The sequence below is a fragment of the Babylonia areolata genome, chromosome 2 (assembly GCF_041734735.1).
Source record: "Babylonia areolata isolate BAREFJ2019XMU chromosome 2, ASM4173473v1, whole genome shotgun sequence".
Lineage (NCBI taxonomy): Eukaryota > Metazoa > Mollusca > Gastropoda > Neogastropoda > Buccinidae > Babylonia > Babylonia areolata.
This window is the reverse complement of record NC_134877.1, coordinates 45660976-45677045: the sequence shown is the minus strand read 5'-3', so window position 1 is coordinate 45677045 and position 16070 is coordinate 45660976. Positions and strand designations below refer to the sequence as shown.

At 44.2% G+C, this 16070-nt stretch overlaps 1 protein-coding gene across 1 annotated transcript in view; it reads right to left on the bottom strand.

Moving 5' to 3' along the window:
- LOC143277561 (UNC93-like protein) overlaps positions 1-16070 on the bottom strand; it is a 38092-nt gene that overhangs the window by 16713 nt on the left and 5309 nt on the right. Inside the window, exons 3-4 of the mRNA XM_076582443.1 lie at positions 5592-5857; positions 428-579 (exon numbers count right to left, since the gene is read on the bottom strand). Of these exons, the coding sequence (XP_076438558.1) occupies positions 428-579; positions 5592-5857 (418 nt within the window). The remainder of the gene's footprint in view (positions 1-427; positions 580-5591; positions 5858-16070) is intronic.

The following is a 16070-nucleotide window of genomic DNA, read 5'->3' as shown; positions in this document are numbered from 1 at the left end:
TGGTGATGAAAATAAGTGGGAGGCATGGATTGTCCCCGCAACAGCTGCTTTACTCACTCTGGGTTGGACAATTTTGGTCCACAGCTGTGAATTTTGTAGTATCGAGACTGCTTGTGTGGTGAGTGTGTTTTCTCCCTTGCATGCACTCGACATTAAATCGAATTGCAGACTGTTGACGGCTTTATTAATAAAGGCAACATATGTTCTTTCGCTCGATATAGCTGTCGTGAAATCTGTTCAAGGATGGCCGGCTGAATATCACCATGTTGTGATGCCAATATCTATCTTCTCACATGAAGGCATTTGATAGAAACATTTCAAAGAGGAGGGTCCTTGCTCCCTGACAAAACAGCTGAAATAGATGAAATAAAGTTAATAAACAGATTTATGCATGGCAACAGAGCTCCACCATAAAGTATCACCTCACCAGATGTTGGGGTTGCGTGAAGCCAGTGTTGTTTGACGATTCCTCGGGTGCAAAGTCGCGCCCACACACCGGGTCATCGTCATCATCAGAGTCGTCATCATCATCATCTTTTTCCAGAACCGTTGATGAAATCAGGTTACCCCAAATCTGACCTGCACGCAGTATGAAAATAAAAGAGAGAGACAGGAGGGGCGAAGAGAGGGAGGAGGGAGCGAGAGAGAGAGAGAGAGAGAGAGAGAGAGAGAGAGAGAAATAACTGTGTGTATTATACTCCCTGTTTTCCATCTGATAAATGACGAACGAGACAACAACAATACTCCCTGTTTGGTTCATTATGCTAACAGTGACATGCCTACTGGTTTGCTTCATTGGTCAAAATTCGCGACGAACGGACTGAGATGCGTCCGCTATGTCCGTCATCTGCTCAGCCTTACAGCGTAATCCTTTGCCTTCAGCACTGAATCACTGTGGCCAACACGTCAACTACAGGAAGAACAGCGAGGAAGGACGCGCAGGCATTTTGTTTTGACATGGTAAGTATATTTAACCAAACATGGAGTACAGTTCAACCCTCCCTCCACCCTTTTGCTTCCACGTCAAACTGGCAAATAATTCAAAACGAAATGAGGAGGGCATAGTCTCACTGGTTTGCATGAAGAATCCTTGTTATGGTAACTGTTGTGTTAGCCGCGATAAAGGAAATCCCTTTGAAAACATCAGCCCTGGTCATACGGAAATTCCAGAGATGTTGATTTTCTGAACACCAGAAGTGTATCTGCAGAACGTGCAAAAGAGAGAAGAGAGTGCTTAAACGCCGCCGAAGTAGTGACACATGTACTTCATATGCTCCCAGATTCAAGCAGCTTATGTATCTCGGGACGTTGGAGCAGGCTCCAATTGACCTGAGCAATCCAACGAGAAATGGTGCCAGCTGTAACGTTTCTTATAGTTCTTATTGAATGAGATGAAAAGACATTTGTGAGATCTCTCACAGTCTTACTTGAGACACGTAACTGGACACAGATTCTGATATTTATCCCCCTTGGATAAGATGTCAGTCGAGGGTCTGATCCGCAGAGAAGGGTAGGTCAACTCTGGGCCTTGGCTATCCGTCAGAGTCTCTCTAAAAGAAATTGGAAAACAGAGTATGATGGAAGTTTGTATGGAAGGTCATGTCCTATGGGGACCTACTCAGACCATACATATCACTTCGACGTCTGAACGTGGCCAGAAAATTAATGAAAGTGCCTTTGAGGGTGAGCACGTCAAAGGGAATGTAACCCAGTGGCTCGAAGGTACCTTACGGATTAAATTCATGAAGAGGAACAAGTCCCATGGGAGGCTGTGTGACTTACTGTGTGAAGCCACCAAGGAGATCTCTACAAGCAGGAAGTTTGACTTAAAGGAATGACTCCCCCCAGACCCCACCCGCCTGGTGAAGACAGCTGATCTGATTGACAGATTAAGCCCCATGTAGCCATGTGCCATGAAGCCGGCCAGCTGCATGCTAGGATTGGCATCAGGGCCCTCTGTTCCAAACAGCAGTTCAGCTATTTACAACAGCGGATATCATATCAAGACTCAATACCTCACCTCCTTGAATCCTAAACCAAAGACTTAAGGTCAGAAGAGGTGCCCCCAACAGAAGGGGTCACTTGTACCGAGGCTGTCTTTGGGGCAGATGGTTTCACATCTTGTGTGGCAATGCGAACTGCACAGCAGCCACACAAGCAGGTAAAGCAACTGAGTGTACGAAAGGAGGATCCCCGAGATCTCTGTTTTAGTAGAACTAGTTTGACTTGAGTTCCAGAGAAGGAACTAGTGTGAGAGTCAGATCCATATGCCAAGGTCAGGCCAGCCACTTGGGTGTGATCAGGATGAGCTTGGGGGCGCTCCAACCTGGCTTGCCGAACCCCCATGGATAGGATCGGAAAGGGAGGAAAAGCATAAGCAATCGGGTCGAGAAAGAGAACTTCCACTGCACAGGCTTTCAGGTCTGAAACTGGGGTGATATAAATTGGGAGTCTCTTGTTGAGCTTTGTCGCAGAGGACCAGCATTGGTGAGAACTCCAGTTTACACATCCCCTGAAGGGTGATTTTGTCGAGGGTCCACTCCGTCAAAATGGCATTCTTGGACCTGCTGAAGGCAATGGCCAAGATGTCAGCCTTGTCCACAATACGTGTCACTGAGAGAACGATGCCCTGTTCGTGGCACCAGTGGAGGAAGGCCTCCATCTACAGAGAGAGGTTCACTGATAACACATCACCAAAATGAACTAGTCCTTCTGGTAAGCTCAGAGATGAATGGACTCCAACCTGACCAAGGATGCCTTTTCCGTCACCACCTTGGTGAAGAGGAAAGGGACTTAGAAAAGCTGGAAGAGCTAGTCTCTACACATGAACCTCAGGCACTTGAAGGACGCCAAGTGAATGAGAATCTGGAAAAAAAAGTGTCCTTCAGCTTCAGTTTCAAAAAGATGTCAGAGCATACAGTGCAATCCATATACATATGTACTAAAAAAAATAATAAAGGGCAAAAAAAAAAAAAAAAAAAAAAATCATTTTCCCGACCTTTGCAGTACCCAATGCGCTGACCAGAACTTGAGAGCCTATCCTAGGTTAAGAATTAAAAAAAAATAGCATCCTTCAGGTTGATGGAAGTAGCCCAATGACCCCGTCGAATGGCCTCGATCGAACCCCCCCCACCCCCCGCTCTCCCCTCCCAACCCCACCTAGTTGTAAATTCCCCCCTATACACGAGTTTAATTAAGCTACTGAAAAATGGAAGGGGTTCGTTTTCGGCTAACTAACCTTTACTGACCCCCGGTACCCCCCACCCCCGCCCCCCCCTCCCCCAAACTCTCACTATTACTTTTTAGTGGAAACAAAGTTTGGGGAAATCCTACTTTAATAACCTGTACTGCAGTTCCTTCCTCACTATAATGTGGCGAAATTAACATAAGGGGTTGGTCTGGGCTACCTTAAACTGACACTTCACATTATGATATGGTGGAAGTAGGAGGCTATTGTTCTACACTTGCTGGTACATCCCTCCATTCCAGCTCCTCATTACAACGTGACAGGGTTATTTTGGACTGGCTGGCTCTGACCCTTTTCATCCACATGACAACATGGTGGGTAAATCATGGCTAGCTTGTATTGACTTCTCCCATTCCTTCCCTCCATGGTATAATATGGCAGAAACAAAGGGGGTGGTTGCTTTCAACTCACTTGTACTGGCCCCTCCCTCCAGCCAGCATCTATATGGGGGGAAAAGAGCAAAGTTTACCTTTTATTCTGGCTTGTATTAACCTCCCTCTCGGCTACAAGGTGGTGGGTATAAGGGAAAGGGGCGTTTCTAAGGGGCTATGGACTGTCGCCATCTGGACTGTCTATGCCTGGACACTCGTCGCCACTTTCATTTGTGAACCTTTCTCGCCACATTTCTTTTTTTGGGGGGGTCAGCTTTCAGTTCAGGCTTCAGGTTTCTTTGCCGATAGACTAGAGTGGACAACCCTACTCTCCAACCGTGGTTGAATCTCTCAAATGGTGGCGGTCAGGTCAGGTCTGGCAAAATTTACCTTGGGTGTCATTCTAGCGATGTCAATAAAGATCCGAACTAGCCTGAATCAAAACGGGATTGTAAAGAAAACCTGTCTGGACACCAAACTTTAAACGTCATAGGCAAGGTTAGAATCCCCCCCTCCCCCTTTACAGGAAGTCAGTGTCAACTAAATAATGGTGGGGATCATTTCTAACAAGGCCGAATTTACCTCCAGGGGTCATTTCAAGCTAGTCTAAACAGACCCAGGGTAAATCTTGATCAGCCAGATTTGAGCCTGGGGTAAAGCGGGAGTGAGGACAGCCTGCTACACCAGGCTGGACCTTTTGCAGGATACTGGACTGATGGAGAACCATGTCCCTTCTGACTGGCACAGAAATGAAGTGAAGGCTTGTAGCTATATCCACCACCACTGTCAGGCCAAACGCCACTCTGCTGCTGAATGCATTCAGGCGAGAAAGTCGCTAAAGAGGCCCTGAGGCTCAGCAGAATGATACACACCAGGATGTTCAGGGCGTTCCTCCCATGGCTAGCTGGTGGAAGGCATCTAGGAAAAACATGTTGTGGAGTACTCAAGAGACAACCTGTCCCAACACAGCCAAAGTTCTGAAGGAGACTGGCCATGGTGGGAATTGACTAGCATGCGGGGCTGCTCTTACTGTACCATCTCCAGGTAAGATAGGTGGCCAAAGTTCTTAAGGAGATTGGCCATGGTGAGAATTGACTTGCATGCGGGGCTGCACTTACAGTACTATCTCCATGTAAGTTAAGTGTCCAAAATTCTGTAGGAGACTGGCCATGATGGGAATTGACCAGCATGCTGGCCTAACATCTCCATGTAAGCTAGGTGTCCAAAGTTCTGAAGAAGACTGACCATGAATGGAACTGACTAGCATGCAGAGCTGCACTTAGGGAAACATCTCCATGTAGGCTATGTGGCCAAAGTTCTAAAAGAGATTGGTCATAATGGGAATTGATCAGCATGCTGGGCTGAACTTAGGGTACCATGTAAGCTAGGTGGTCTTGGGTGTACAAAGACCATACCCTGCCTTTTGAGAAATCCTCAAGAAACTTTCCCGGGGGGGGGGGGGGAAGCTTTTGGTGCTGAAAAGGACTCCTTACCTGCTGGGCCTTGAGGCATTTATTGGTCTGGAAGCTTGAGTCTTGCTCCCAACAGAGAAACAGAGTAGATAGCGTAGAGGGAGCTGTGCTGCTTGCTTGCGTAGGATTGGAGGGTTGATTGCTGGTTAGCTATTAGCTTGTATTTTCCCAAACTCTTCGTGATTTAGAATAAACTCACCACACCCAAAAATGGCTATCTAGACATACAAAAAATGTAGGTCATTTCATAGACTCTTACTGTGTACACACAATAGCCTTAAAAATGGACATGGACAGGAAAATATACTAAGTCAAAGGCGTGAAGGGAGATGTTTGCGAATGTGAAACACAAGCCAATGCAGTCCATAAAACGACTGACTAAAATGCAGTAATTATCACCACACCACCACCACCCCTTCCCCCCCCCCCCCCCCCATCCCCCCACTTCCCCCCTCCCAACACACACACACACAGTGGATTGCCTACTTCACGGACACTCACTGGTCTGGAAGGCCATGAAGAAGAAGCCAAAGAACTTGTTGATGACGGCGTCCTGTGACTGTTTGGTCATACGGGAGTACCACACGCCCATCTGGGTCAAATAGGTGCACTTGGCCGACCACATGGGAGCCGCCCCTATACCTAGAACGGCGCCAGCCAGGGTCATCAGCCAGATGACGGCATGTAAGTTGGCAGCCATGTACAAGGCATAGCCCAACATGCAGACCGGAATGGTCCACTTGCAGCCCAGGCGAGCGATGACGAACCTGTGTCATTTCGCTGAGTCTGACTTTCTGTCTTCACTCTGTGTGTGTGTGTGTGTGTTGTGTGTTGTGTTTAGTTTAACGTCTTTTCACTGTTTAGTGATATTGGATGGGTACAAAAAAAGGGGAAAAAAAGAAGAAAAAAAAGTATGTGCGCTTTGGAGATGAGGCGTGGGGTACATGAGAAGATGTTGTGGGATGACTATAATGAGTAGTCGAAAACGAAGAGCTACGAAGAACTGTAGTGACTAACAGTAAATTATAACATGAATTACGACAGTGAGTTAAACATCTACATAACAGTAAAAAGCATGCTGATGATAACAAAAAAAAACGTGATCAGTCAAAGGTGGATACCAACTGGATTTTGAATCAAACATTCAGAATTTTTTTTTAAGTAATGAATAATTATTCAAAACATTTCCGAAGGACAAATAAGTTTTTGGTGGAAACTGGTCGGCTAGTTTTTGAAAGAACAGTTGTCTTGTTTTTGGATACTGTACAAGTATGTGGTAGACACTGACTTCTTTTCCGCACAGACACTGTATATTTTTTCCTAAATTTAGTTCACAGGGCATTCAAACGGAATCGATGAATTAAACTTCTAACTGGTCTTGACTGGGAGACAGATAAATCATTTAAGTAAGCCTTGGGGTTGCTTGCTGTAACTGTCTTCATACAGTGACGGTAATACTGGCAGTATAAATCTTTTAGTCCATGTTTATGTCGATCACCTGACATCTGCCCTCTCATTTGCAAAAACTTCACAGTAAAAAGGCACCCAAATGAAAGTTACATGGATACTTTTGATCGATAATTGATGTACAATGTGTTCTATTTCTGTGATCATCTCAAGGCGTGATTTTTGATTCGCAGATCTAAGTGCATTTAACGCCGGTTTTGAGTCAACGCAAAGTAGGATTTAACTATCCTTTTTATGAAAATCCAGAATGTAGTTTATGGCCATAAGTGTGGCGACGAGCTCAGCAGAAAAGATAGAAAGATATTTGCCCAGGTGGTACATCATCAAGAACCGAACCATCTGTATAGATTTTAAGATAATTTCTATAATCATTTTCTATATGAGAGCATACGGAACTTTTTAGTATATTCGGCGAATCTTTTTTTTTTTCTTTTTTTTTTCAGATTTGTGTAGTCCATATCAAAGTTTGGTTTTCTCAGTTCCCAGAATAGTATGGTTGAGAATGACGGTTTAAAAGCAATATTTTTAAAAATCAACTTCTGAATAATGGCGATATCTTCAGTAAATGTATTGACAGACTTTAGGGACTGGATTGTTCTGGCCCTTTTTGCAAAATCTGATCTTAAGTACACTTCATTTTTTGGAGAAAGTGTCAGACAATGAGCTTCTTAAAATAAATTTTGTGGCAGATACTTTTCTGTTTTCATCAAGGGGTAGTACACCAGTTTCTCTATAAGTCCATAAGACTGATGTGTGTGATGGGACTCCCAGAGCGAGTTTATAGGCTTTGCAATCTATACATTGTAACTTTTTAATAGGTACTGTGGTGCACTGAAGAACGCCTCCTGAGCATATGTCAACTTTGAACGTACTAGAGCGGTTGACAAAGATATGAGCGCTTTGACAACCTGTCCCCAATGTTGTTTGCTAACAACCTTGAGAAAATTTAGACTTTCTCGCTTTGTTTATTATATACTCGATGTGGTGCTTCCCGGTAAGTTTGATGTTAGATAAACTGCCAGAAATTTGACAGTATGGGTATAATTTATTACAATACCATCTAGAGTGAAAACAGGGAGTTTTTCGGGATCATATCCCGAATTAAAAACATAATGCTCATTTTCTCTAATGATAGGGTTAGTCCATTTTCTATCATGAATATGCTAATTTTATCAATTTCGCGCTGGTAAACTTTCTTTGTATAGTTCAATACCCTGGTTGGAGTTTTGCGTTTCATCATCACATTCATCCACAAGCAGATATCATCAACGAACTGCGATAACGTTGCTTCTTTTGATGTTTTCGGTAGATCTGTTATCAATATGTTAAACAACATAGGTGCAATAACTGATCCTTGAGGCAAACCCATTTTAAGCGGTCGCGAGTTTTAATATGTGTTTCCTAATCTTATTTCTATTTGTCTGTTCGATAAAAAGTCCTTAATATAATTGTACATATGACCAGTTATACCAATTGTTTTAATCTTGTACAGAAGTCGAATGTACCATACTTGTTCATAAACCTTTTTGACATAAAAAAAATGTTGCTAGAATATTTTTCCGTCTTGCAAACTGTTGCTTAACTTGTGTTGTTAATTTTACCAAATGATCAGCCGTGGACCGGCCTTGTCGAAAACCAAATTGGTTGACAGGGATTACTTTGTATTTTTCACAGTAATGTACCAGCCTATTTAGTGTAATTTTTTCCATGAGTTTGCATGTATAGGATGTTAAAGCAATTAGTCGGTAGCTATGTTTGTCTGTTTTGGGTTTTCCCTGTTTGTGTCTTGGGACAATGATTGATTGTTTTGAAATGAGCGGAATTTTACCTTCACTCCAGCATTTCTGAAATATCGAGTGAAGAAAATGTATCATATTCGGTGGTAAATGTCGCAGCATTTCATTTGAAATTCCATCCAACCCAACAGATGTTTTCTTGTTACTGAGATTAAAAATGAATTCTTTGACTTCATGAAGTGTGATTAAAGAATTTATATGGATTACCAGAAAGCGTTTGACAGTGTCCCACATCGCAGACTTGTTTCTAAGATCCACGCACATGGAGTATCAGGCAGGGCATTACTCTGGATCCAGGACTTTCTGTCTCAAAGGAAGCAGAGAGTTGTTGTGAATGGGACAACATCACAGCAGGCAGACGTCACAAGCGGTATTCCACAAGGTAGTGTTCTAGGACCCCTGCTGTTCCTGTTGTACATCAACGACCTTCCTAGTAGAGTGAAGAGTAATGTGAAATTGTTTGCCGACGACACAAAGTTGTTCACACAGAGTGACCAAGTAGGTGCTTCACAAGTCCTCCAAGATGACCTAGACAACCTACAGCAGTGGTCTAGAGAGTGGCTCCTACACTTCCATCCAGAAAAATGCAGTGTAATGAAGCTAGGAAACTGCAAATCGGAAGCGATCTACTACATGAAAGGGAAAAACAACAACGGGGAGGAATACAACCTGGCACTTGCTGAAAGTGACGTGGTGAAAGACTTGGGAGTGTACATTGATAACAAGCTGAACTTTAAGACGCATGTGGCAACAGTTACTGCAAAGGCTAACATGATGGTTGGTATAATCAGGCGTTCCTTCGATTACCTATCTGAAGAGCTGTTTATACAACTGTTCAAATCTCTGGTTAGACCCATTTTGGAGTATGGGCATTCGGTCTGGAGCCCGCAGTCAAAAACATTGTGCAGAGAGGTGGAGGACATCCAGCGACGGGCAACGAAATTGATTGGTCATCTGAAGAACAAGCCATATCATGAAAGACTCGCTTTGCTTTAGCTACCCAGTCTAGAGCACAGGAGGCAGCGGTGTGATATGATCGATTGCTACAAATACATACACGGAATCTACAAGACCAACAATCCCGAACTATCACCTGCAGTAAGTAGAAACAGAAGAGACAACAGTTTAATGTTAAATAAATCACATTGCAGACTGAAAGTGCGCAGCTCCTTCTTTGCAGAACGAGTCGTTAATAAATGGAACGGTTTGCCAGACAGTGTTGTGACTGCCCCAACCTTGTTATCTTTCAAGACTAGGTTAGACGCTCATTGGGCCAACTCTCCAAGCGTATATGATCCAGTATGCTATCATTAGGCCACGCATGCTGATATACTGTATCCAGTTGAACGACGAACAGGCCTTCCAGGCCTAAAACGTCTGATTCCAGTTCAAGTTCAAGTCAAGTAATAGTCAGTTATGGTCCTGGGGTCCTTATATATTTCGTTATGTTTTTGGTTTTCTCTCTACTTTCTTTGTTTCTCTGTCAGTCCACCGGTACTGCTATTTTTTTTATGGGGCGCACTGCATGAGACGGTGTACAACACTGTCATGGAGTGCCTGGGGCCTTCTGTCAGGAAGCACAAAGACTGGTTTGATGAGAACTGCACTGAGATCAAGCAGCTGCTAGAAGACAAATGCCAAGCCTACAGAGCCCACATTGAAGATCCCAAGTCACAGTCAAAGAAAGACATACTGAAGAGCGCACGCAGCACCATCCAGCTGAAGCTGTGGCAGATGCAGGATTTCTGGTTGAGCAACAAAGCTGATGAGATCCAGGGCTTTGCAGAGAGGAGCGACATGAAGAACTTCTATAACGGCCTGAAAGAAGTCTACGGTCCCACCACCTCCGGATCTGCTCCACTCCTCAGTGCTGATGGTTCTACCCTGATCACTGACAAGGACGGGATCCTTGAGAGATGGGCTGAACACTTTGACAGTGTACTGAACCGCCCCTTCACCATCAATGATGAAGCCATCGACCGACTCCCCCAGGTGCCAGTCAGTGAGTCGTTGGATGCCATTCCAACTTTGGAGGAGACCCAGAAAGCTATCCGTCTGCTATCCATTCCAGCTGAGGTCTACAAAGAAGGTGGTATGGCGCTGACTGAGAAGCTTCATCAGCTGTTCCAGCTCATCTGGCAGCATAAGGCAGTTCCACAGGACTTCAAAGACGCTTCCATCATACACCTGTACAAGCGCAAAGGAAATCGTCAGGCCTGTGACAACCATCGTGGAATATCCCTGCTGTCCGTCGCAGGCAAGACTCTGGCCAGAGTGCTACTCAACCGTCTCATAGCGCACCTTGAGCAAGGTCTCCTACCAGAGAGCCAGTGTGGCTTCCGGAAAGAACGCGGGACTATCGACATGGTGTTTGCTGCCAGGCAGCTCCAGGAAAAGTGTCAGGAACAGAACGCCAACCTTTACTCCACCTATGTCGATTTGACCAAGGCCTTCGATACTGTTAGCAGAGATGGCCTTTGGAGAATCATGGCGAAGTACGGATGTCCCAGAAAGTTCATCACCATCATACGGCAACTACACGATGGGATGCTGGCCCGAGTCCAAGACAACGGAGAGACTTCAGAACCATTCCCTGTCTCCAACGGAGTCAAGCAAGGGTGTGTTCTTGCCCCCACCCTGTTCAGTCTGATGTTTTCAGCCATGCTGACAGATGCCTTCAGAGACGCTGATGTAGGCATTGGCATCAGGTACCGCACAGATGGCTCACTCTTTAACCTCAGGAGGCTTCAAGCAAAAACCAAGGTGAGGACAGACACCGTCAACGACTTCCTGTTTGCTGATGACTGCGCTCTCAACGCTGCCTCCGAAGCTGACATGCAACACAGTGTCGACAAGTTCTCTGCTGCCTGTGACAACTTTGGCCTCACAATCAGCACAAAGAAGACTGAGGTGATGCACCAGCCAGCTCCAGGAAAGCCTTACGTTGAACCAAACATCTTCATCAACGGGCAACGACTGAACGCGGTGGACAAGTTCACATACCTGGGCAGTACACTCTCTCGTACAGTTGTCATCGACGACGAGGTGAATGCCAGACTCGCCAAAGCCAGCGCTGCCTTCGGCAGACTCCATAAGAACGTTTGGAACAGGAGAGGCATCACCCTGGAGACGAAGCTTAAAGTATACAAAGCCACAGTTCTCACCACACTGCTCTATGGATGTGAATCATGGACGGTCTACAAACGCCACTCCAAAAAGCTGAGCCACTTCCACACCACCGGCCTCAGAAAACTTCTCGGCATAAAGTGGCAAGAGAAGATCCCTGAGACAGAGGTGCTCACTCGTGCAAACTTGCCCAGCATCTACACCATCTTGATGCAGGCCCAGCTGCGCTGGGCAGGCCATGTAGTTCGCATGCCAGACCACCGGCTCCCCAAGAAACTGCTGTACGGTGAACTCCAGCATGGCAAGCGCTCCCATGGAGGCCAAAAGAAGCGCTTCCAAGACACTCTGAAAGCTTCTCTGAAGGCCTTCAGCATCAGCCACGACACATGGGAGCTGAATGCAATGGACAGACCAAAGTGGCGTTCAGCTGTCCACAAAGGCGCCAAATCCTGTGAGGCCAACAGAATCGCTGCAGCAGAGCAACGCAGACAGGCCAGGAAAAGCAGTGCCAGCAAGTCCCCGACAGCCGCCACCATCCCCTGTCCACACTGCGTCAGAACCTTCCGGGCGCGGATTGGCCTGACCAGTCATCTGCGCACCCACAGAGCCCAACCCACCCACCCCCCAGGATGACTAGATGGTCCTCGTCGATCCCGCCGGACGAACCACACTACTATTTTTAGCAAACATTTGAGCAAAGGCTTCAGCCTTCTCCAAACTTGAAGGCAGATCTGAATTCGGTGGTCGAATGGGGCACTGTGGCAAATTAATGCCATTTTTCATAGTTTTAAGTCTTTCCCAGACCTTTTGATATCTTTATAGTTTGAAACTTCGTTCTTACAAAAGGACAACCAGTATTCCCTTTTTGCTTAGGCATTGACCCTGTTAGATCTGTTTTTCGCTTTTTCATTTTAACGTGGTTTTCGATAGAGTTGTCTCTAATGTATGTTTTAAATGCAGTTTTTTTCCTTCTTTGCTTTTTCACAAGCTTCGTTCCATCAGATATTACCTGGGCGCTTGTTAGATTTTGTTTATATTGTGGAATCATTTGAGGCAGTCAATACGGCATTTGTAAATAAAGAATATAAACTGTCCACATCTTTGCTGTCAAAATTAATTACGTAAAACGATGAAAGTAATTTCGAAAATTTCGACCAGTTGGCTAGTTGCTTTCTAAGCAAGTGACAACAGGTATATGGTCACTGTTTAGAGTGTCATCTAATGTGTTCCATTCGCAGACTGGTGCTAAGTCGGGCGACACTGAAGTTAGGTCAATAGCGGTTGCTCTATGACTGGGATTATCTGGAAAGGGTGTTATTCCCCCATCATTAAGCAGATAGAAGGTCGAGTCCACAAGATTCTCGATAAATCGGTTGCTTGTTACAATTTTACAGTCCTTCTCCCAAAATGGTGAATGAGCATTGAAATCTCCTGCTGTAAGAATTTGTGTGTGTGTGTGTGTGTGTGTGTGTGTGTGTGTGTGTGTGTGTGTGTGTCTGCTTGTAATGTGCGAATCCATTCTGTTAAAATCATTTGGTCCCTGTGGTAAGTAAACAGAAACGACAGTTAGCAGTGAGGAATTACACTGGACTGTCACTGCACACGGATTTAGGCCTTGTATGTCTGGTGGAGCAGGGCTTGGACAGGGTATGTACTTCACACCTTCATGAACGTAAATGGCTGTATTTATTTTACCAGTGGTGTCTGCCTTTTGATGGATCGGGGAATGATAATTATCAATCTTGGGCAATTTTTCTCTTCTCGCATTTAGTGACTGGAGGGTTAAACCTTGGTTGCTGTTTAGTGCCAGATATTGAACTAGTTGGTCACAATTTGTCATAATGGAACGATAGTTCCACTGATAAACTTTGAAATCATTTTCAGTCATCTTTAAAAAGGAGTAATCTATTATATACAAAGGATATCAGTATTACGTAAATGTCCAACTCTATAACAGTTTAACAGATTAGATAGTATATAAAGAAAGACTAGGAACTAAGAAAGTAATAGATAAAAATGTTTAACATTAAACTATATAAGGAAAAACGTTAATGAATGTAACGGCGAAGTGTAGAAAAAGTACTCAGTAGAGCTGCCTCTGTAGTGCTGGTGATTGAAACAGTCAACTCTGGTTGTGGCGATAACAGATGACGCAAGTGTCAGAACATATACCAGTCTGTTAGCATGTCGTATCAGTATCTGTTGTACCACTCGCGGCGAGGATGGACGGAGTTGTGCCGATATGGATGAGATCTGTTGGGGCGTGCTTGACGTCTTGGTGCCTCCCACGGTAGATCTCGGACATGACGACCAACGTTGCCGGCTAGTAGACTGGTCCCTCTCCTGTTCAGGTGGACACGGTCTCGGAGATAGTATGTTGTCAGGTTGGTATTTTCCACGGAGATGTTGGCTACATCATAAAGTTCTGAAGTGCTGATGGTGTTGAATAGCTGCCTTTTAACATCTGTTTTCTTATCTTTCACGGGGGTTATTTTGCATATGACGAACTTTGTGTGTGGATCTTTCTGCGCAGAATATTTCACTGCGGATATAAATGATTTGCGCAAGTCCCTGGGTTCGTTGGATTTTAGGTCATTTATTCCACAGTGGATGACCACAACATCGTTTTTTTTTTCTTAAGATGAAGAGTACTCGTGCAGGGACTTCCGTATCTTGTTCAAGGTGAAATCCTTGTGATCGCCGTGTCCTTTTTTTAAGAACGTTTTGTGTCAGGTTGTCTTAAACTGACGTAATTCGTGGATTTTTCGTCAGGGTTGACTTGATGACACTGTTCTGCAGCTTTTGGTGTTTTGGTGTTTCCTTTTCTTCATTGAAGATGATGGTCTTCTCTTTCGATGTTGTTTTCTGTTTTCTTTGCTTTTTCCGGGCTCAATTGATTCAGTTTTGTTGCTTCAGTGTATGAGTTTTGTTGTGGGGCTGGATTCAGTCTGAAATTCTTTGGTTTCCATAGAAACAGTTCTTTTTGTGATTTGTTGTAACGTTTCATTTTGGTCCTCCAGGTGCACAGGGTGGTTATAGTCTGCTTTAGCTCTAATAAAGCATCAGTTGTGTTTAGGCCTACCGCGATCGAAGAAATCGCCTCGCCTTTTTTTGTCGTGGTTTGGAATTCCGTTGTTGTATTTGGCAACCTCGTTTCGGACAGCATAGATTTCGTTTCTCCAATTTCCGCAGCGCTGCCACCTGCTTTCGTTTATCGGCCGGTTGCATGGGTTGTTGCTGAAGACACACGAGCACTCGAGCACTACCGCTTCTTGATCTCATCTTCTTTCCGCGTAGTTGCGTCAACTTTGCCACAGTAACGTTCAGCTGCTGGTAGTCTCCACCATTTTGTATGTGTGTCCGTGTGTATGTGTGCAGTAGTAGTAGTCTTCAGTTTAACGTCTTCCACTTTAAGTGATATTAGACGAAAAAGAAAAAAAGGGGGGGTGGAGGGCGGAGCGTGGTGGTGGGAACGGTATTGGGCAGAGGATGATGAATGATGTGTGTGTATGTGTGTGTGCGCGTATGTGTGCGTGTGTAGTGGGGAAAGATACAGAGCATTGGAAAAATAAGACATTAAAAGGGGAGAGGGGAGACATAGGCACAATATAGAAGGAAACGCTAACATCAAACAACTGTAACAACTATAACAAATGTCCAACTGAACTATGCAGCAAACCTTCTGCAATAGCAGATAACATCTTGAAATTGTCAAAAATACATTAAAAAAATTTTCCGAGAAGTTTGGTAAAAACGATTTCAGACATTCAAAGAGTATGTGTTTTAAATAGATTCTCCACATATGCATTTAACATCTCTGCTGAACTTTGTTATAAAAGCGTTCAGCTTTATCCTGTTTGATAATGCCTGAATTTGCCTTAATCTGAATAAATTACTGAATGTATTTGATTGATTGATAGATTCCGGTTGTTGAATATTATTTATACTTTTATTTAAAACTTTGCCATTTTGCTGGTATATTTCCCTAACTTTGCTCCATGATGCTTTTTCTAGTAAGCGGTACCCCTCTTGTACAGACAAAGGCACACAAAGGTCTGTGGTTCCCTGTTGGTGTTTTGCACCTTTTCTTGCAGCCCTGTCAGCCCATTCATTATATAGGAGACCAAGGTGAGAAGGAACCCAACAAAAAGTTATATGAGTTCCTCTCAAATTCAAAAGATGTACAATGTGACTTATTTCTATTATTATTTTGGACTTGTTCTTACAATTTGACGAGTTTAAAGCATATAATACTGATTTTGAATCAACACAAAATAATACTTGAAGAAGGCAAACTGGAAGATCAAGAATATAATTTAAAGCCATAAGAACAGCGATAAGTTCAGCTGTGAATATTGATCGATCTTTACCAATATGGTATGATCGTTCTGTTTTCAGTTTTGGTATATCGAAAGCTGAACCTGCTTGGCCATTGTCTAGGAGTGAGCCGTCTGTGTAAATATGTAAGTGGCCACGGTATCTATTCTGAAGGTGTAATCGGACTTCTGTTGCCATGATATTTGGATTTTCTTTTTTTGCAATGTCAGTGCGATTGATATCAAACTGTGCTTTACTCATCTCCCAAATGGGT